This window comes from Salarias fasciatus, chromosome 5 (genome assembly GCF_902148845.1).
Source record: "Salarias fasciatus chromosome 5, fSalaFa1.1, whole genome shotgun sequence".
Classification (NCBI taxonomy): Eukaryota; Metazoa; Chordata; class Actinopteri; order Blenniiformes; family Blenniidae; genus Salarias; species Salarias fasciatus.
The window spans coordinates 16314242-16335165 of record NC_043749.1 but is presented as its reverse complement, the minus strand read 5'-3'; the positions used below and the strand labels follow the sequence as shown (position 1 = coordinate 16335165).

At 42.4% G+C, this 20924-nt stretch overlaps 3 protein-coding genes across 6 annotated transcripts; 2 read left to right on the top strand and 1 right to left on the bottom strand.

The window, feature by feature from the left end:
- Positions 1-2597: 2597 nt before the first annotated feature.
- Positions 2598-11747, top strand: sp1 (sp1 transcription factor). Of its 4 annotated transcripts, XM_030091398.1 has the most exons (7): positions 2598-2675; positions 3259-3332; positions 4654-5683; positions 5774-6046; positions 7927-8068; positions 8209-8402; positions 9275-11747. In XM_030091398.1, the coding sequence occupies exons 1-7, from the start codon at positions 2669-2671 to the stop codon at positions 9562-9564; spliced, it is 2010 nt and encodes a 669-aa protein (XP_029947258.1). In that variant the 5' UTR covers positions 2598-2668; the 3' UTR covers positions 9565-11747. The 4 variants fall into 4 exon arrangements, with proteins under 4 accessions (XP_029947258.1, XP_029947256.1, XP_029947259.1 ...); XM_030091396.1 differs by having other exon boundaries at positions 4654-6046; XM_030091397.1 differs by having other exon boundaries at positions 2654-2737; positions 4654-6046.
- A 137-nt stretch (positions 11748-11884) lies between these two features.
- LOC115388113 (cell division cycle-associated protein 7-like) lies at positions 11885-15689 on the bottom strand. The gene is made up of 9 exons (XM_030091054.1): positions 15302-15689; positions 15094-15204; positions 14606-14929; positions 14300-14395; positions 14023-14175; positions 13428-13568; positions 13098-13247; positions 12395-12531; positions 11885-11924 (listed from the first exon to the last, which is right to left on the bottom strand). Exons 1-9 carry the CDS (start codon positions 15302-15304, stop codon positions 11885-11887), a joined length of 1155 nt encoding a protein of 384 aa, XP_029946914.1. The 5' UTR covers positions 15305-15689.
- Positions 15690-16363: 674 nt separating this feature from the next.
- Positions 16364-20607, top strand: prr13 (proline rich 13). Its single transcript, XM_030091280.1, has 4 exons — positions 16364-16438; positions 17626-17680; positions 17781-18301; positions 19788-20607. Exons 2-4 carry the CDS (start codon positions 17665-17667, stop codon positions 19833-19835), a joined length of 585 nt encoding a protein of 194 aa, XP_029947140.1. The 5' UTR covers positions 16364-16438; positions 17626-17664; the 3' UTR covers positions 19836-20607.
- The last annotated feature ends 317 nt before the right edge of the window (positions 20608-20924 follow it).

Below are 20924 nucleotides of genomic sequence, written 5' to 3'. Positions count from 1 at the left end.
AGAGGTGGCCTAGGGTTTGGGAGTTCAGAGGTTCAAACCTGATGGGCCACCACTCTGGCTCCCTGAGCATGACCCTTGACCCCCATCTGTTCCTACTGCGGTCGCGCTATGGTGCCACAATGTAGCTGCACCTTTGCATCCTGGAAATAGGATATGCCAGTGTGAATGAAAGAAATTATCCAAGAGGATTGATAAAAATATATACATGAAAAAGTAATCCCTCCCACAGATTGATTTTCAGATTTACTTTTTTTGTGGTTCAACACTGGATTTCTTGATCTCAGATTAATTTTGTTCCTTTAATGATAGATATAGAATATGACAGTAGGAAATTAGAAAACACTTTAGTATCTTTGTTTTCTTCAGCTTTTAGCAATTTATGGGCCACAGAGTGCTCTGGTGGACATCACATGCTTCTCATAGTGACACTATCCACAGTTCTAGTGTAGGAATAAGGTTACTCTTAAGTTGGGAAAGGCAGGTTTATTTGTTTCGCACTGTTCATTTGCAAGGCAATACTGGATCAATTTTGGTGTCACTACACAATGAAGCAAATGAGTTGTTAAATGTAATTTTCAACATTAAAAAAGTAACCAAATCACTACTGATAATTGAATTGTTTGAGTCTGTAAGATTTCAGACATTCAGTATCCTTGAATGGTTTAAGATGAGCTAACTCATCAGATTTCATTGTGTACAGAAATAGAACAAATTAGCTAACTTACACAAAAATATACGATTTACCACAATGGTCAAAATACAGACATTATCAACATTTATTATAGATTTAAATAAAGCTTGGTATTTATATATGTAATTAAGATGAAGGGCAAAAGAACCTACCAACCTGATCATTTCTGTTTCTCAGGCCCCTCCCCTATGAGGTATTCCCCATTTTTAAAATATCAACAGCTTTTAATTGTATAACTAAAACAGCTACGTAATGTATTTACTGACTTAAGAAAAGAGACTCAAGGTGGAAATAAACAAACAGCATGTGCTTTTTCCTTGATATGGTCAATGCTTATTTCTTTTTCAAACACCACTATTTCTTTCAGGCACTTTTTGACATAAAGACCAACAAACCACAAATTAAGCATTATTTACTTCAGGTGTTCTGCTTTCCTACTGTCCAAAAGGTTAATTAATTACCCTAATTTGCTCGTAGGTGTGAATGAGTTTGTGTGCAGTTGTCTGTCTCTCTGTGTTTGCCCTGTAAGCTGTAATTGTCTGCCGCACCCTGTCACTCCACACAGGATAAAGTGGAAAATGGATGGATTTAAAAAGTGGCTGACAGTGTACTTATAAAATCATACAAATCATGGTATTTACTAAGTCGCTGGACCTCGATTGAAATTTCACATCTTATTAAATGCAATGAAAAACATTGAATATCCACTTTTGACATTCAAGTTGTGAGTTGTGTTTTGTGTTAATGTGATCTATTTATTCTCATACAGCGTTACATTCAGTCGGAATGATGCACGAGGATAAATAGGCCATGAAAAAGTATTAGAGTATTGTGTGTAGGTGGTGTGATGAGTAGACAAGGACAGTGTGACTCAGTGCAGAAATGTTGGGTGGATGCAGGCCTGGCCTGAAGATGGACTCCACCCTCCGCCCTGTTTACATGGCCACATGTGCTTCTTCTCTGACAGCCCCCTCACAGATCCCAATAATAAAATCCCTCCCACATGCGAACCATTTTCTCCTCCCAGTGCGGCCACAGCCAGTGTGTGACTGTGATGGGGATCCTCTCCTCCACCCTGGCCGACTCCTCCCGCCTCCTGGACGACCCACAGGGCGCCACCAGGGAGTGGCCAGCGGCCACGGAGGCAAGACTTAAAACCAGCAGTCCGCCCTCCTCCCCTCCCCACCTCCGCGTCTCAGCCAATAAGCCTTAGATCTGTTGAATGATGAACTTTCACTGCAAACGGGACAAAGAGCGTCTGCAATATTTATTAGTATGTCTTTTATAATGGCACCATTTAAGTGGGAAACAGATAACCCGACGTCAATCATACTCAATGGTACAACCTACCATGCTTGGTCCCGCCCATTTCTCCGCCTTCACCCAATTACACTGGCTTGTTGATCCGCGTTGGCAGACATAAGGCTTTTCATTGGTTGAAAGCATCAATCCTTTACAAAAAGCTCATAGAAGGGTGCGCTTATTTTATGTACTCGAGAAGTGCGGGAGTGGACTATATTTAAAAGGTATGATATTCTTTTAAAGAATTCAATGACAAAGAAAACTCGTAGGCCTTTGTTCGAACTTGCAAAGAGACCAAGATTTTGTCTAAATTTCTGTGTTTTGTTACTCAACATTTTTGCAATTTCGCAAACTCTGCTTGTTTTAGTATTTGATTTACTTTGCACCACGTGAAATATTTTAGACCTTTTTAATAGTCGTTTTTTTTCTTGTTAATGTACGGGCCTTGGGTTTGTAATCGTCGCATTTAGATGCTTTACAGAGGCAGAAAAATGACATTTCTGTCCATATTCACTTCATGCGAGCGCTCAAAGGACGAGGCGGTGCGGACGGGTGAACAAATCCAATGCACGTCTCATTCGCCACCAAAGGGGGAGGGGGCGTCAAGTTAGTGTGAAGTTGTGAAAAGTTGTCAAGCCGAAAAAAGCGCAGAGAAACTCCTCCCGTCTTCAAATTATGAGCAGTAAGTGAACTTTTAAAACTCAGCGGCGTGCGATGAGCGACGCCTTAACCCTACAGTAAGAGGTACAGTCTGCGATCGTGATTTCAACCGTGTTCATTGTTGTAACTTTGGCGGTGTTTCTTTCTGCCCGCCGTCTCAAGCAAGTTAAAAAGTAACGCAGCTCCTCCGCTAACTTGGTACTTAGCTAACTTGTTAACTATTTATTATCGCTTCCAGTTGACACTACCTTCACCTTCAGCTACATTCAGCTTTAAATTGTAATTATGTGCCTGCTGTGAACGTGTGTTAAGCATAGTATTGAGATCATGTCGGTCAGTTTAGCGATTTCCCCCCTCCACAGGACTTGTTGTGGTGAGTTAGCTTAGCGAGTCGGCTAGCTGGCCCTGTGACTTCTTTCAGCATTTTCTGGGATTTATAGTTTCAATTACTTCACAATAAACTCCAAAATCCTATTAAGGCTACTCATGATCCAGCCCCGTGTGTGGGCTTTGCGTTTTCCCCCCCTCTTCTTAAGAAAATTTCGCCGTGTGTTTGCTGTTGAGAAAGTTGAAGAGAAGTAATGTTGTAAACTCTGGCTCCGCAGATCAGCAGCAGGGAGAAATGGCCGCTGTGGAGAGCGGCGGAGGCTTCAGTCAAAAGCGAAACAACAATTCACAAGTAGGTGAAACACAACCACCTACACTTAAAAAAAACACCCGTGATCGTTAATCGCAAGCAAGGGGGAGCCCTTCAGTGCACGTAGCCGCATGTGTGTCGCATCACATGTGCGGTCGGGACCGGACCGGAGCGCCGGTGTTTGTTGATTTTCTCCCCGGAGCACATGTCGCCTGGGTGGGGAATGGGCAGGTAAATTTCGCCCACACGGGGTGTTCCCGTCAAACCCCGGCACTTGGAGCGCGCTTCGCTCGGCCCATTTGGCTGGCCTCGGAGGGGGTGGCTAGAGGAGTGTGTCAGTTTATAGGGCAAAATAAAGTGTGGGAGGGTAGATGGGTGGGTTTGGGGGGAGGGGAAGTCGAGCCCGCCGCTCGCGGTGGAAAAATGCGGTCCCTCCCATAGTTTCCCACCCCCCTTCATTCAAAAGCCCCGCTGGCCTGAGGAGCGCTGCAAAAGCCCCCAGGTTAAAAAAAATCCATACCTTAAGTGTTTGGTAGTTTTTTTTTCTGTTTTATATTATTACTTCTATTTTAAGAAAAATAACATGATTGTTCATACTCGGTGTAGACTTATCGTCATTAAGAAAACATATTTTAAATTAAGTCCACTTTACATTCTGGTTATTTTTTGTTTATTTGGTCATTCTCAAATAAGCATTGCTTATACTAGTGTAAATTTTTTTATGCAATTTTCCCCTGAAGAATCTAATAAGCTTCATAACTTACAATGTTGGATATGCATTTTTTTTCCTTCAAAAAGTAATGAAATTTCTTAATCAAGTCAAGGTGAAACAAGCCAATCTGCTAAAGCATTTCTGACCTTTATGACCTCAAAATGAAAACATGCAGGGAAAATGTCCTACTTCAGTCAAACTGGTCCGTCATGTGCGTAATGTAGGTCACTTTCAACCATGGCATTAGAAGTTTCCCCACCATTAGAGACATTGCAATGAGAAGGTGCCCATTTCCTCACAGGAAAGGTATTTATTCCCTGTCTGATCCGTCTAGGTTGACCTTAGACATAGTTTTCTTGTGTTATCAAGTCATGCATGAAATGGACTGATAGATCCACAAAGCGATCAGGGTGTGTTCAGTCTGTTATTGTGCCTTCCTTCTACACGGAGAACGGTCTCAAAGTTGAGGAAACAAAATTCAATTGGAAAAAAAATTACAGTCAACTTCATACAACTGATTTAAAAAATGTATGAGAAATGTAAAATGTATGCATATTTTGTCTTATGTACTTACAGGTTTCTAAAAATATTCTGTTGATTTTCTTCAGTTGCACTAATGAAGTTACTTTTTTTCCCGTTTCCTTCTTTTAGGATTCACAGCAACCATCTCCTCTCGCCTTGCTGGCAGCTACATGCAGTCGCATTGACACCCCGGGAGAGAGCGATTCCCCTCCAGACCAGCAGCAGCAAAACCAGCAGCAACAGCTGGAACTAAACCAGGGTGCTTTCACATCCAGTGCCAACGGCTGGCAGGTCATCCCGCTCAGCGTCCAAGCATCCTCAGGCTCTAACACTGTCACCACTGACTCCTCAGCTGCGATGACAGACGCTAGCAAGGGCAGGCAGGTTCTCTCTCCAGCAGCAAGTGCGGTGGTGAGCACGCAGGGGCAGCAGCAGCAGCCACAGCAGTATGTAGTGGCCCAGGCTCCGTCAGTGCAGGGCCAGCAGGTGCTCACTGCCATATCAGGGGTGGTTCCCAATATTCAGTACCAGGTTATTCCTCAGTTTCAGACGGTGGATGGCCAGCAGGTGCACTTTGCACATGCTCAGCAGGAATCTGCTGTACCTGCCGCAGCAGGGGCAGGCCAGCAGTTTCAGATAGTGTCCTCTGCTAATGGCCAGCAGATCATCGCCGCTACAAACAGAGCCGGTACCCCAGGAAACATCATAACCATGCCCAGCCTCCTCCAGGGAGCCATCCCCATACAAAACATTAGCTTGGGCAATGGCGTTTTGCAAAACCAGCCCCAGTTCCTGGCGAACATGCCGGTGTCGCTAAATGGAAACATCACATTGTTGCCCGTCAGCACCGCGGGCACGGTGGGAGATTCCAGTAGTGGAGTAGACGCAGCAGGAAACCAGCTCATACAGCAGCAGTCGCAGCAGCCCGTGTCTTCCAACAGCGGGGCGGGTTACATGACCAGCGCGTCCACAGTCACCACGCAGACGTCTTCCTCCTACGGACTGACCCAGGCGCAGAACAGCAACGGAGCTTTTCAGCAGAGCGCGGCGTCCTCCCTGGGCGTCCCCATACAGCCCGACAACCGAGACGGGCAGCAGCCGCAGCAAATCCTCATCCAGCCCCAGCAGGTCATCCAAGGCGCGACGCCCCTTCAAGCAGGTACTGTAGCAGCTGCAGGCGGGCAAGTATTTGCAACCCCAACCCTCAGCCAGGAGGGGCTTCAAAATCTCCAAATTATGCCAAATACAGGGCCCATCCTTCTGCGCACCGTTGGCCCCAACGGCCAGGTGAGCTGGCAGACCATTCAGATCCAGAGTCCAGCCGGAGCGCAGATCACGCTGGCACCTGTGCAGTCGCTTCCGCAGCTTAGCCAGACTCAGGGAACCGCCGCGGCTGGAGGGGTGTCCGTTAACACAGTGCAGATCCCAGGAATCCAGACCATCAATCTCAACACTCTCGGAGGGTCCGGCCTACAGATGCATCAGCTGCAAGGGGTTCCCATCACCATCGCCAGCTCAGCAGGTCAGTGCGCGACATGTAGCTATATGTCTTTAACACATATTGGTGTGCAACGAGACACATGTGGTGCACTTCAGACATTATGAAGTGTAAAATCATGCAGTCATTACTGAAATTGCGTTTAGAAAGCCTAAACATGAAGCAACAAGAAACTACAATAAATCTTGAACAGTGAGCTTCTTTATGCAGAATGCTTGTTATCTCGGGGGGCTTTTTCTAAATTGTTTTTAAGATCAGTTTAGGCTTGATTCTAAATATTTGATACTAAACTTTGATGTTCTTGCAGTAATTGTTGTTACTGTGCTTCAAATGCAAAGTGTCTGGGTTTAATATGTTGCTCTGTTTCATGTGACTCCGCCATACAGGTTGAACCAGTTGAGCTGGCTCGCCATTTCCCTCAAACTCTTTGCCACATGCATTTGTGTTCATGTCGACAATACTGCATGCAAATTTTCACATTGCATCGCAGTTGTGGACTGGCTACAACGTGAGGGGTGTAACGTGACCCCTCCCATCATACTGAAGGTTTTATCAAGTCTAAAATCCATGTGTTGAAGTTCTGCTGCTGACAGTTCCTCTAAGTCTGTCTGCTTAGTTGAAAAGTGGCCTTTGTGAATAATGTCCGAGTCTGTATCTGGTGGAATCATGCGCTCCCCATCAGCTACATATGTATCAGGCTTTGTTTGAACCGCACCGCCGCTGACGGGGTGGTTGTCTTAGATGAGTTAATCAGCGACCGCATCGAATTAAGATGACCCAGGTCTGGCGTTTAAGGCCCGGCGGGCTCAGACTGGTCAGCGTTTGTCTGTGTCCTCATGGATATTATAAATTGCATATGAAAGTGAAATCTTCTGTGTACTAACTTGGCTTATCATTTCTCAATATTTCATATTTATGAAGTTTCCATCTCTGTTATATATAAATGCAGAAACCCTAAAGATGAACCCATATAGATGGTTTTACCTTTTTTTACTGCAACTGCTGTTTAAAACTATTTATGATACAGGTGACCCAAAAAAGAATGGTGTGCCGTTGTGTTGCTGTGTGCTCAGGCTGGCAGTTTAAACACTGGAGCAAAACACAAGCCACATGCTGGACATCTGTTTTGTTGTATATTCTGTGACATACCTTGCATGTTAATGTTTTTCACTCAGATGCAGTACGTTGCGTTTTGGATCAGTGTGATGGTATTTTTGCCTGCTAAGAATTCACTGAAAGCTGATGAAATGTATGAAGGAGTCGAGCTAATTGCAAGAAGTCCTCTATGTTGCTCAAAATTTAAGATCTGCAGCCGAGTTCCTGCGGTTCTGATTCCCGTCACAGTCTGTTTAGTGCAGAGGTGTTCGACATATGGCTCATGAGAGGAGACTGAAATGTAAAAAGTGTAAAGATATTAACCACAGTATTTTTCAGTAAAAGTCAGTTTTATTTCCAATTCTTCCATGAGGGGCACTGGTGATGGGGCACAAACGCAACAGATTCAGAACTGAACAGCTGATTATTCCTATGTTAGTGCCAGTTGAAGCACATTAACATCAAATCCATACTGTGGGTTAACGAGTCTATAGACCATGAACGGTGCAGCAGAAACTTTTCAGCTTGAGATGCGACAGGCTTTTGCCAAAAGTTTAAAAAGAATCACTGTGGAAATGAAATGCGTTTTATTTTTATTGAAGTGTCAGTTTATTTAGCGTTTATTTTGCAATCAGGAAATGCAAAAATATTGGTGCTTTATATTGAATTGCTTTATTCCGGATCTATTTTAATCAGAAGAAATCTGACGTGTGCCCATATCGGTTGTCTCTTTATGTGTATCAAACAACAACAACAGAACCCGGTGCACTGTGTCTCGCTCTGAGGAGTTTCCATCTCTGTCACCACAGGAGAGCAGGCCCTGCAAACAGGCGGAGAAAGTTTGGATGACAGCACTGCAATGGACGACGAGGACATCAGCCCGCCTCCCCAGGGGCGACGCAACCGCAGGGAAGCCTGTACCTGCCCCTTCTGCAAAGACGCAGACGGACGGTAGGTTCCTAATCTCATTGTCAAGTCTTTTTTTTTTTATTTTTATATATAGTACTTTCATGTTGAATTTACTGTTAACTAACTTAAATACTGTGACGTTTAAATCAGTGGTTTTTTTTGTTTGTTTTTTTTTGTTCCAGCAAGGACCCGTCTCAAAAGAAGCAGCATATCTGTCACATCAGCGGCTGTGGGAAGATCTACGGAAAGACGTCCCACCTGAGAGCCCACCTCCGCTGGCACACGGGAGAGCGCCCCTTCGTCTGCAGCTGGTCTTTCTGCGGGAAGCGGTTCACCCGTTCAGACGAGCTTCAGCGCCATAAGAGGACGCACACAGGTAAACGGTTTGCTGGTTACCTTGACTGTACTCAGTGTCTTGGATTTCGGTGGTCGATATAGATGTTTTTAAATGACACAGATGGTGGAATAATTAAAATGAGTTGTGTTATCCGGCTTTGGAAAAGTCCAGTTGTTTACTTTAGTGAGAGAGAACAGTAAATAATGAGCTCATGTGCACATGGTGAAGTGTAGTTGAGGCACATTTGCTGTTAAAAAAAAGTGTATAATGATCTTTAGGTATTTTGTTTTACCACAACACAGTACAGTAAGTCTGAATGTCTGCAGAGAGCACGCACAGAGAGATCTTAAAAACTCAGCAGAAATGAATCCAAGCCCAACCTGGAGTCATATTGATTTGACAACATTAACTGAAGGTAGTTTTCACACATGTGCACACTAGTGAGTAATTAGTAATCAGTACTCAGTGGAGCATGCTGGTGTTTCCACTGTAAATATTTTAGCACTATGTGTATCTCTCTTCACACACAGGTCCAAAAATCATTTCTAACGAGACGAAACAGTCGCATCATGTATAGATATAGGTCAACCTAATACTAGGACAAGGGTAAAGTCAGTTTAACTAAAGCGGAAATGATGCACAAGCAGTAAAATATCAGACTCTAAACTCATCTGAGTGTCAATTTATTCTCTTGAGTTGTATTTTCTCAGCGGGATGGAATGTCTGTGACACAGTGATAACCTGCCAGCCAATTAAAATACTGCATGTGTTGTTTCAGCAGTGTTTATTGAAAACATTCAGCTTTTAAGGACAGCCCAGTTTTCAGTTCCGTATGTTCGATTTTGCCATGTTCTTTTACATCCTCCCTTTGCTTTTAACAATAACCTGTTCCTTATGTCTTCTGTGTCCAGGTGAGAAGAGGTTTCTGTGTCCGGAATGTCCCAAACGCTTCATGCGCAGCGACCACCTCTCAAAGCACATCAAGACCCACTTGAACAAGAAAGTGGCGGCGATTTCCGCGAGCAGCGCCTCCACCGACGTGGGCTCCCCCGCGGCGGGGACAGAAGCAGGAACCGGAAATGACCAGCACACGATCGTCACCATGGAAACCTTATCTGCAGAGAACATAGCTCGATTAGCCAACAGCGGTATCAACATGATGCAGGTGGACCTTAGCCAAATCAATGGCAACAGCTATTAGAATTAGAATAACGGCGCGGAGATCGGCCCCGATGGATTTTCTATTCGGACTTTTTGGGGTTAAAAAGGGCATGTTACATTACTGCAGATTTTGAACTTCTCAAGGCTTCGTCGGCAGACGTGGTCACAGGCGCGACACAACAGACACTATTGAATTTAAGAAGAGAATACGATCTCCCTCCTGTATACTCAAAACCTGTGGCATTCAAGACTCAAACATGGAAGAGTTGGATTGTGATGTTAGACTTGAGGCATTGGCTGAGTGGAAATGGCGCAACACTAAAATTGGTCCCATGCAGAAATCCAATCGCATAAAATGGCACAGTTCATGATAAATGTGCAGAGTTATATTTTCTCTGCAAAGCGACTTAAGTGATGAGACGACACTATATCATGTTCTCGCACTCGCTTATGAGGCTGTGAGCTTTTCCACTCGCCCCGCCTCGGGTCGTCTGGTGCCCACCTGCCCCGGGCTGACGGATAAAGTATGCACCTGACCAATTCCCGTCAACTCAATATACCTAATACTCACTTGAAAAACTGAGACCGGTGCATGGTGAGCATATTTGATTGTAAAAATTGGTGGGATTGAAATGTTTGAGGACCGGCTGTGTCCACAGGAATATAATCCCAGTATCATAGGAATGATAATGACAGGGCAGACACAATGGGTCAGTGTCTGAAGCTCTGATCTGTGTGGGTCTGCGTGTGTCAGGGCAGTATTGCCCTGAGAGTAACCCTTTAACCTCTTTACACAAGTATACACATTCAAGCCATCATGTTCGATATCTTTATTGATGCAGAACTTTTTGATTTTGTGTGTAAATATATATTTTTTGGGTAATGTAAAGGTTACAGAGATAGTTTAGCATAGGCAGGATCCGACATGCAAGAATTTGCCTTTCAGTCATCTGAACCTCTCATGCACAATCAAAACTAAATCTTGTTTAAATATATCTATATAAATATATATGTAGTTTAAGAGCTTGTTTATCGTAGAATGTGCTCTTTCAAATCCAGATGTTCCCGTTACTTTCTTCTTTGGTGTTCTCATCCTCAGACTTTGCCTTCCAGTCACGTGAGCTTTTCTTTTCCTGTCTCCTGTCGACGTATTTTTGTTTAGTCATATCTGATCAATGAAATATTTTGTAATGTCTGGACAGCATGAAATATGTAAGCGCAAAACCAAAGGTTCATACTCCTTTTTATATACCAGAAAATCTCTTTGGTCCACGAAGTTTCTAATAATTTGTACTTTTATAAAACTGGAAAAAGATCCAGCTTGAGGCAAAGTTTGCATCCAAATCCCTGCTGTTGTCCTGTTCAATAAATGTGCTTTCACACCAGCCCTGTAGAATCTCGATTTCGGACCAAATCAGGACTTTGTGTGAAAGATCCGGAACTTTTGTGCAAAATAACAACTTTGAGCAGCTTTAAGCCAACGACGCGAGTCTGAGCAAGCAGATGCCCAAAGAAAGCGTTAGAAATTCTTTTGTGGGCAAGAACAACGTCATGCAATTACAGCTACTGCTGTTTGGGGGCGCTGTTGGCCGAAACGAACACTGACCAAGCAGGCAGAGGAAGACACCCGGCCCGAAACCGGAAGTCCCGCTCCAGCAGCTGGCTAGCATCTCACGGGTAACCACAAACAATCTTGATTTATAGTGTTCTGACCATCTATCAATGAGCATCTGCACTTCCTCACCACCCTGTCTACCCACGAAACAATTCCTCACCCTTTCTTGGTGCATGTTGACTTAATTTTTGCTCCACATCCTCTCACTGCAGCTGTTGGATAGTCCTGGAGAAATCCCTCTTCAGGAGGCCCAGAGTTCACCAGAAAGATCCGGATCTTTGATCAGGGGAGCTTTCACACATGCAAAAACGAGAACCTTCCCAGAAAGCCCTGATTTGGTCTGCAGTCCTGACTTTACAAGGCTGGTTGCGAAAGCCTGAGAAGAAACTGTATGAAATGTTAAAGGTTTTTGAGATTTGTTCATCTTTGCCTCATTAATACTTTGAACACATTTTGAACTGGTGTAATGCATTATTGAACCTCAGATTAAGTTCGTTGGACAGCAAGTGCTCTTATTTTCTGCCCCCATTTTAAATAAGGGATTTTATATGGTGTGTATACAACTACTGCAAATGCCAACAGCTGGATTAAAAAATATAAATACACTCGTCTCATTTCTTTACAGACTTGCATCATGAAAACAACCCAGTTATACACTTTAAAATCATTTTATTTGTTTAAATGAAAAGACATAAAAAAAACTCCATTAAATTTAACGTGACTGTTGCGCCCTCTGGTGTTGAACTCAGGTCTTTGCATCACCGCTCTTCAGCTTGTTGCGGAGGCTGCAAAGTGAGAAACATTCACAACGGAGAACATAAGCTCTCTGCGTTTTATAAAACAACAGTGGAACCAGAGTCCAACAAAAGCCCAAATATCAACAGCTTGAGCTGCCGATTTTAACTTCAGAAGTGAATGTCACAATAAAATAAAGGTTCTGAAATATACTCCAGCATAAAAGCAAAGATTGTTTTTGTTACATGCTGGCTTTTAGGAATCAAACTGTTATTGTAACATTAGTGATTATGACACTGATCGTAATTCAATTTATGTCACAGCTTTTAGACAAATCCTAAGTTGGAACCTCAAACTTTCTAACCCGTTTAAAACTTTAAACATTTAAATCTCCTACTTCTTATAGTAATTAAATGCAAACATGCCCCACTTCTGCCTTAGATGCCTAAAGCTCTGTACATATGTTGCGATTACAGCCACGATCCTGAACCTTATGGGGTCAGATGGCGTGGGGGCCCACCTGTTGAGGTACGAGTGGACGTCAGAGAAGCCGTGGTATTTAGCCAGAGGGAAGAGGATGCCGGTTGGGCAGCGGCCGTCGCGCTGACGGCAGAAGCTGCAGTTGCAAATTCCACGGCAGGGAGGGCACTTCCACTCCTGGATGAGAAAACCACAAACTTTTACTCCCAACTGAACAATATCACCAAAAAGCTCAAATGAATTTCCTGTTTTCCAGCCTAGAACAGATTGTTGCTTCTATCATGCATTTAAATCTCCACACACCTGGAACAATAATATTCGAAACTTTTAAAACCATGAAACCACAGCATTTCTGCCATTGCTAAAAACTTTTGAGTCTTATCATTTCCTCTTTGATGGAAGCTATTATTAAATTCAGAACAGCAATTACTCATATTTCCTTATTCTGTGTGGGCCTAATTTAATCCTTTAATTCTCTTGTGGGCCATCTTTTACATAGCGGCCACATGTTTATCACACTGATTTAAAACAATGTATTTTGCTTTTAGTATAAATTAAGCATAACAAAAATTTTTATTCCAAGCTGAAGAAGTAACCCTTCATTTCCACATCAACATTGAACCACAAGATATGCTTTGTATGTGAGCCGATTCAATGGTTTTGAGTCATTTTCTTGATAAATAGAACGTGTAAAATAATTCTCTTCATCTGCACAAAGGTTGCACGGTGTCTTGATGTCTGACCGGATCCAGCAGCACCGTCCTGACATCCTCTCCGTATCTGTTCCTGAGGCACGGCCCACAGAAATGACCCTGAATCCCACGACAGTCCTCGCTGCGGCAGCACGTCTTGGTGTCGACAGTTTTCTGACGGCACTGATGACACGTGGAGCCCTGAAAATACACACCAGAGCTTGACAGATGATGATTAAAACACCTCAAAATAACCAGTCCAGAGGCCTTTATGACAACGACGACTGAATTCAGTTAGTTAATCTAAAGATCTTTGCTTCTAAGGTGACCCTCATGCGGCCTTGACCCTGAAGTCAACAGACAGTGAACGTGTGAACTCACGGTGACACTGTTGTACACTTTGTCAGTCATGTTGTCTGCAACCAGCTGCAGCTCCTCTTCTGTGACGTCCTCCACACGACGGACGACATGAGGCCTGCTCTGATTAGGACGCGGTGTGTTACGGCGCTGCGGAGCTCGAACCTGAAACATTAAGAATTTAACTAATGAAAAAATACTTTAAGTACAAAGTAATTATTTCAGCTGTGCAAATACTCATATATGAAACAAGTACTATAAACACAAAGTTCATGCTCTTCACACTTATAACACTCAAAACACATTCACCTTTCTCTAAATTTAATACAGAATAGAATTTTTTTTTCTTCTGTTCACGTGAGTCAAAGTGAAGCACATATTAAAAAAAGATAAAGAAAGATTGCTTTATTGTAATGTTAGCATAGTTTGTTCAGCAGGTCTGTTTATGGTTTGCCTTTATGCTGCAACAGGGATTCAAACCCACATCCCCACACTAAAGTTCAACATTTACCCTGTCTGGAGAACAAACAAAAATAAAAACAGACTGAAATGTTCAATTTTTCAAATGCTCAGACTGCTCCAAGTCCATAGACATTTTAAGTGTTGATTTCTAGATGACCTCCAGCAGCTCCTCCTCCAGGCTGAGCTCCACTTCTGCCTCCAGTGGGTTTGAATCATCTTCCTTCAATCCCATAGAACGGGTCTGTCGGCGAGACGCCCGCTCTGGGTTTCTTCTGGACTCCCGTTTTGTGGCAGCCGAGTGTGGAGTACGCTGCAGGTAAGACTGGATAAAATCAACCCCATACAGAAATACAAAAACTGCACAATTATGAACAGAAAGATAATCGTTTCTCCTCCAGCAACTGAATAATTCCACATTTTTCCTTCATACTCACAGAGCTTTTTTCTTTTGTCCTCTGTTTGCCTGTCTGATTTCTCAGGAGCCCTGCACTTCCTGGCATTTTCTGCAGGTCTGCCATCAGCTGAGCCAGCTTTTACATGAATGAGGATTAAAACAGACAGATGACTATCATGAGTCACTGTAGAAAGGCATTTCACTTTTGAAACACTGAAACTGGAAGTGGTTTTGGATTCAAATGAAAATGTCTTGAACTTTTTTTTTCCTTATTTGAGTTTATTGTGAATCAATGTGTTAAGATTTCATTTACTACAACACCGTGCGAGGATTTTTGTTTATTTACCATTGCTTTGTTGGCCTTGATGTTCTTCTCTCTCTTGGCCAGGAAAGAATCCGTTTCATCCTCATCTGAGTCAAGCCCACGTTCGTCAGACTGCCGAGCTGCTGAATCCACAGACTTCACTTGTCCCTCGCTTTTTCTACTCACTGCTGTTTTATTTGTGTTATCGTCCTCCTCCACATCCTCATCTTCAGTGGACCACTGGGCAGCTGCTGCTGCTGCTGCTTGAGAACGCAGAGCCACACGCAGCCTGAAGGGTGTTTTAGCTGCGGCCTTCTCCTCTTTGATGAAAACATCTGACTGGGATTCATCGTCAAAATCTGAAGTCTGATGGGTGCAAAGAGACAGATTTGTGAAAACACAGTTAATGCTGCATCACAGTTTCTGCAGTAAGCTGATGACACTCCACACGTTCACAAAACCAACAACCAAGCCACCATTTGCACAAAACTGATGGCACGAGTTTAATATTCAGGGCGTGAGACTGATACCTTGATGTTTAGTTCTTTTTCAGAAAAGCCGTAAAATTCATCATCTGAAGATGAATCCTCTGCAAAGATATCAGCCAGTTCCTGTGTGAGCATGTTTCCTCCCACAAGTGCCTGAAGACACAAGTTCTCGCAGTTAACTTCAAAACCTCAAACTTGAGTGGAGTATTTTTTCCCCTATACTATACCATAAAACAAAACGACGCTTTACCATGCTTGCTGAAGACTGAAGTGGGGTGTGGACAGGTAGACAGCAGCCTCTGGAGTTTGAATCGAACAATCCAGCAACCAGCCACAATTAAACTGATTAAAATTAGGTGCGCCTGTTTTGTAGCATCGGGCAGCACCGATACACACATCCGTCCGGAGTTAGCATTAGAAGAAATCAAACTACGCACGTCCCAAAACTTAAAAATCTGCACCATTTGTAAAATTAACCCCAGTATTTCTGAAGGCTGGGAATGGGAAGTATAATGCAGATAATACCTGTCAACCTCAAACCACTGCTGTGGAGAGCCATGACCGAAACAAGCATCCCTTTTAGTTTATGAGCGTTTACCGAGCATTTCACCAACACAAATTAGCACGAGCCCCATAAAACTAAATTAAACCAAATATTTGGGTGGTGTGTCAGTTTATCCATGATGTAATGAAGTTAGGTGTGTGTGTGTGTGTGTGTGTGTGTGTGTGTGTGTGTTCTTGTATTTCTATCCTTGTCGGGGCCAAATGTCCCCACAAGGATAGCAAAACGTGAAACGACGTGCCTTGTGGGGACCTTTTTCCGGTCCTAAGTAGGAGAAACAGTGTTTTCTTGACCATGTTGTTGTTACTGAAAAAAGTAAAAGTGCAAAAACATTTCTTTAGGGTTAGGCTTTGTTGTGGTGTGGGTTAGGGTTAGGGTAAGGGTCAGGGTTAGGGGCTAGACATGAATGGGAGTCAATGGACGGTCCCCACAAGGATAGAAATACAAGACTGTGTGTGTGTGTGTGTGTGTGTGTGTGTGTGTGTGTGTGTGTGTGTGTGTGTGTGTGTGTGTGTGTGTGTGTGTGTGTGTGTGTGTGTGTGTGTGTGTGTGTCATGGAAAACCGCTCCCTGGGACTCCTCCTTTTCTAACAATATTCCGTATTGTCAGTGGTAGACTAGAAGTTCTGCTTTTGTCTTTTGAACCAGATAAACCCGTCGGCCAGCTCTGTTTCCACGCGCTGCTTTGGACTTTTGCCATGACGTACGGAGCGCGCGGCACGGCACAGCGCGGCGTGGCGCGTCACGAGCCGGGCGCGGCTTCCTGCTCCCGCATCCATTCCTGAGAGCGTCACACACGGAAGACGAACTCCAAACACCAGCCGAGGTAAGTGTCTCTGGTAAAAGTCTCATTTGCGTGTTTTTGTGTTGTTTTGTTTTATAAGTGGCTCAAGACAACATTCATATGGCTTTATACCTGTTTTCTCGGCTGTTGCAATGCGCGTGACGGAGAAAGTGTGGGAAAAAGTAGTTTGTTCTGGAATTAGACTTCATGTTGTGTCATGTACTCGGTGTTTGTGCGGCTGCCTGTAAATATTGTCAAAACCTACCTGCCTATCTGTAGTTGAGGAACATTGCGATCTATTTATATGCTTTTAGTTTGTTGTAGTGTAGTTTGTTGTTTTAGTTTGCTTTTAGTTTGTCCAAAGTCGCAACAATGACAAAGCTTTTTGATTTGTTTCGTTTTTATAAAAGATAATGCCGTGTTTAGGTGTAGCGCAGTGTTTCCCAAGCGTTGGTTTGGGGCCCAAAATGGGTAACAAGCTGAGTAAGCCTAATTTTGGGAATCAAGTTTGTAACCTAAAACACTCTGTAGGTGAAATCTAAATCTTCTCAAATAGATTTAATGTGAATTTTTAATAAGTCTGTCATGTTCATTATCAGTTGTTTATACCCATTCTCAGAATTGTTTTAGTTCCTTGAGAGTTACTGTTTATTTATATTGGGTTACACAATATAAACACAGTTTGGGATTCCTTGGAGTAGTCTTTCTTCACACTCAGAATATCTGTGATTCAAGCCTGGTTGAAGGCTTTTGGAGGTTTAATTGTAAAAAAACAAAAAACAAAAAACGAGTACACTTTATTTTAACTTTTTGAAAGTGATGCTGTGCTGACATTTGGAATGTATTTCTGGCCTTGCACCTGTGTCACCACTGACACGACTGTTGTACGTACTTCTCATAATCATAACTCCTGGACAGAAGTCACCTTATCATGAACGGTGTCCCTCAGGCCTTCCTAAATATGACTGTCCTATCACATACAAGATTCCCTAGTAGGTCGTATGTTTGTAACGTGAGCTTCTAAGTACTGGAGGAAAAAAGAGCGCTCACTTTTGACTACTTCCATAAAGACAAAATACATAGAGTGAATCGAGTAGTGAAAGTGTTAAGTTTAATATGATTTAGTGCTTTAACCAAAATATTATATTTTGTCCAGTTACACTGAAAAACAGAGAGAGTAGTGAATTGCTTATTTGTCAATAAATATTTTTTTCTGCTTGTTTCTCCAGAGTCTCTTCTCCTTTGCAGGTCAATATACATACATAGTCATGTGGCCAAATCAAGGTAGGATATAAATTATAACTGTCATCTGTTTGTAATAGTTTACAGTTTTTCTGTAAGTGGGTCAAACTACAGTGTGTCTGTGTGTTGTTTTCTGTATTAGGTCCTCCGATGGGCACACCTAACGCCGCTTTCCCTCCTGGCTACAACCCTCCGTACACTCCTGCTGTCCCTCCGGCAGGCGTCTTCCCACAGCCTCAAAATCCAGGTTACATCGCTGGCCAATACCCAGCAGGCGTGACCCCAGCCATGGGACCATATCCAGCTCCAGGGGGATTGCCCTACAGACCTCCTGTAGCTCAGCCTTATCCCGTGGCTCCAGGCGGATATCCAGCAGCTCCTCCTGTCGGATATCCAGCAGTCCCTCCTGCCGGCGTTTACCCTGGCCCATACCCTCACTCTCCAAAAGCGGGTTGCCACAAAGGTCAAAAGGGTTATAAAGCCCACAAAGGTCATCATTTTGGAGGATTAAATCCTATGGCCGGAGGATTAGCCGGAGGTTTGGCTGGAGGTTTGGCTGCAGCGGGAATGGGAATGATGGGACACAAAACCCACAAAAAGATGAAGAAGATGAAGAAAGCACACAAGGTCCACAAGGCTCACAAGCACTACAAACATGGCAAGGTGAGTGGTTACAAGTCGACTGCTGCTCCCTATTACTGGGGTCACCGCACCAAATCGGAATTTGCACCGTAAGTCTGGATGGTTTTTATGTCGGATGCAGTTCCTGCCACAAACATGATTCAGACTTGAAGCTTAACCCATGGACCATCAGGGGGCGTCAGATTTATTAAAATGCCTTACTTTTATTTGTCCAGGCATGTAAAAGCATGTGAGATAAGTTTGAAATACCTCCTTCTGCATATTAGATAAAACATTTGAAACTTGAACTTTTCCACACACCTTCTGCTCCATGTACCAAACAAGTTATTTGTTAAATTACTAACAGTTACTTTATTGTCTGTTCCAAGTAAAAATACAAATTCATCTTTTTTTCAAGGCTGTAAGGCAAGCATTAAAAAACACAATCGGGTATTGAAAACACCCTCACACATAAACAAATGTACAATATTAAGGGTATACAGCAAAATTTCACCACAGCACTGAAGACGGCTTTGCTCAGAATACGAATAACTCAAATGTTCAAAAAAGAATATAAATTCTTTTAAGAAATAAAGTTGTATAAAAGACATCAGAACTATAGAAAAATAGTCATCAGACTGTAGTCTGACTTACACCTCCGAATTAATATACAGAAAATGATCAACTGGATACTATTTATGTTACGTAAAGGTCCTGTTCCCGACAAGTAACTATAATTTTGTGCCTCAACTGCAGGAATTTGCTGAATATAACAGTAATACTGTTAAGTTTGACATGAAGGAATTTTATATTCATTGGAGTCATTTTCAAAATATGATTTGAAGTCCAAAATCTACTTTTTTAACCAAGTTACTGACATAAGAGCAGAAGTTCTTGCAATCAGAATTGTTTTTCTGATGACGGTGATGATGATGATGATGATGATGATGATACACCATGTTGACTTGTGAAGATGCGACATTGTAGATGGGATCATTTGTATATAGAAAACAGAGTAGGGGGCATTGGCACAGAATACTAGAAGGCAGAGAATTAAAGCTTTGTGTCCACATACTTTTTAATACAGCAGTTCTCAAGACATCTGTCATACGACTGAATTCCCTATTGTTGTGCCAAACATTCATATTGTGAGCTTCATTGTACGATTTAAAAAAAAAAAATCATATTGAAGAACTGGCCGATGTTGCAAGCTGGATTTGTCTGTGGAAAAACAGGCAAATACACTCGTATATTGCACTTTTTTATTACTATTCTACAACCAGAAAATAAATATCATCAAGGGTCCCAGTCTTAGGATGGCTGACAAAAAGCCCAGAATACTTGTGCTTTATCACTGAGTGAAATACATGGAACAGATGTTCTTTCACACATAGCTGTGATCATCTAGCAACCTGTGACACTGAGAAGGATAAAGCAGTATAGGATATGAAGGGATGATGGAAATTAACTGCAATCCAAGTATCTGAAACAGTTACTAAATATGTAATATTTCTGTTTTTCTTCACAGTCATCCAGCAGCAGCAGCAGCAGCAGCAGTAGCAGTGACTCGGACTGAGGCCTCGGGTTCAACACAGCTTAAACAGACGTGCTGTTTAACCAAAGTGCAACTTTACTGTTAGCCACACGTCACAAAAAGTGATAATTCTGACTTTCAAGAGTATCCTTCCAGAGTTACAGTGTTTTATCATATCTAGCTGGGATTTTGATGACTCTTACAATGGATAATATCCTTTATTTTCATTGTATAAAGAGCTTGGGTTTTGGTCTCTCTCCCCTTTCACAATTAATAATAATTTAAAAAAAAATCTAACAAAAAAGACAGACCACTTAAAACTAAAACTCTAAAAGTCATGCACACAATCACACATTGCCTGTTATTTAGAGGCCTGGTCACCCATTGATCTTTATGCATGCACAAACTGTGAGAGGCTTCACTTAGATGTAGTTTTGCATTTTTGGATATATTTTTTTTTAATGTTTGTGGTTTTTATGTTACATATAACACAGCCAAAGTTTTTGTGCCACACGGTTGTTTTTTCCCATAATAAACTAGATCATAGAGGTGAGAAAAACCAAAAGAGACTTCAGCACTGTGCAGATAACTTCCTGTTATGCAAGCTTGTTTAAATACAGCCAAAAGCTCATCAAGTACAAATATGTTGTGGTGTTGTCTTTTGGTTCATCTACTTTTTTTAATGCTCACTGTTGTACATATCTAAATTTAAAAGACTTCTTCTATGGTGCCTTGTATGTGGATTAAATATAAAGTTATAATATAGATCTATATTTACCTTTTTCTGAAACATTAAACACGCTGAGAAAAAGCCTTAAGACGTGTGTGTGTGTCTTTCTGAAGAAGTTCATGATATATGTTGCAGTAAATGCCATGGTGACTTTTTAAATACTGGGTAAGTAATATTGAGTATTAAAAATGCAGTATAAATGTCATGTGAAAGTCAGGTTTAACAGTACACAGTGTTTGCTCCATTCAGGATTTCTTTTTTCACGTTTGCAGCACCCAAATGTTTCACATCATCAAATAACACACAACACACCTGAGTTCAATTTCTGAAGCTGCATCCAGGCCTGATTACTGCTACACCTGTTTTCAATCAAGACATAACTAAACTAGGACCTGCTTGAG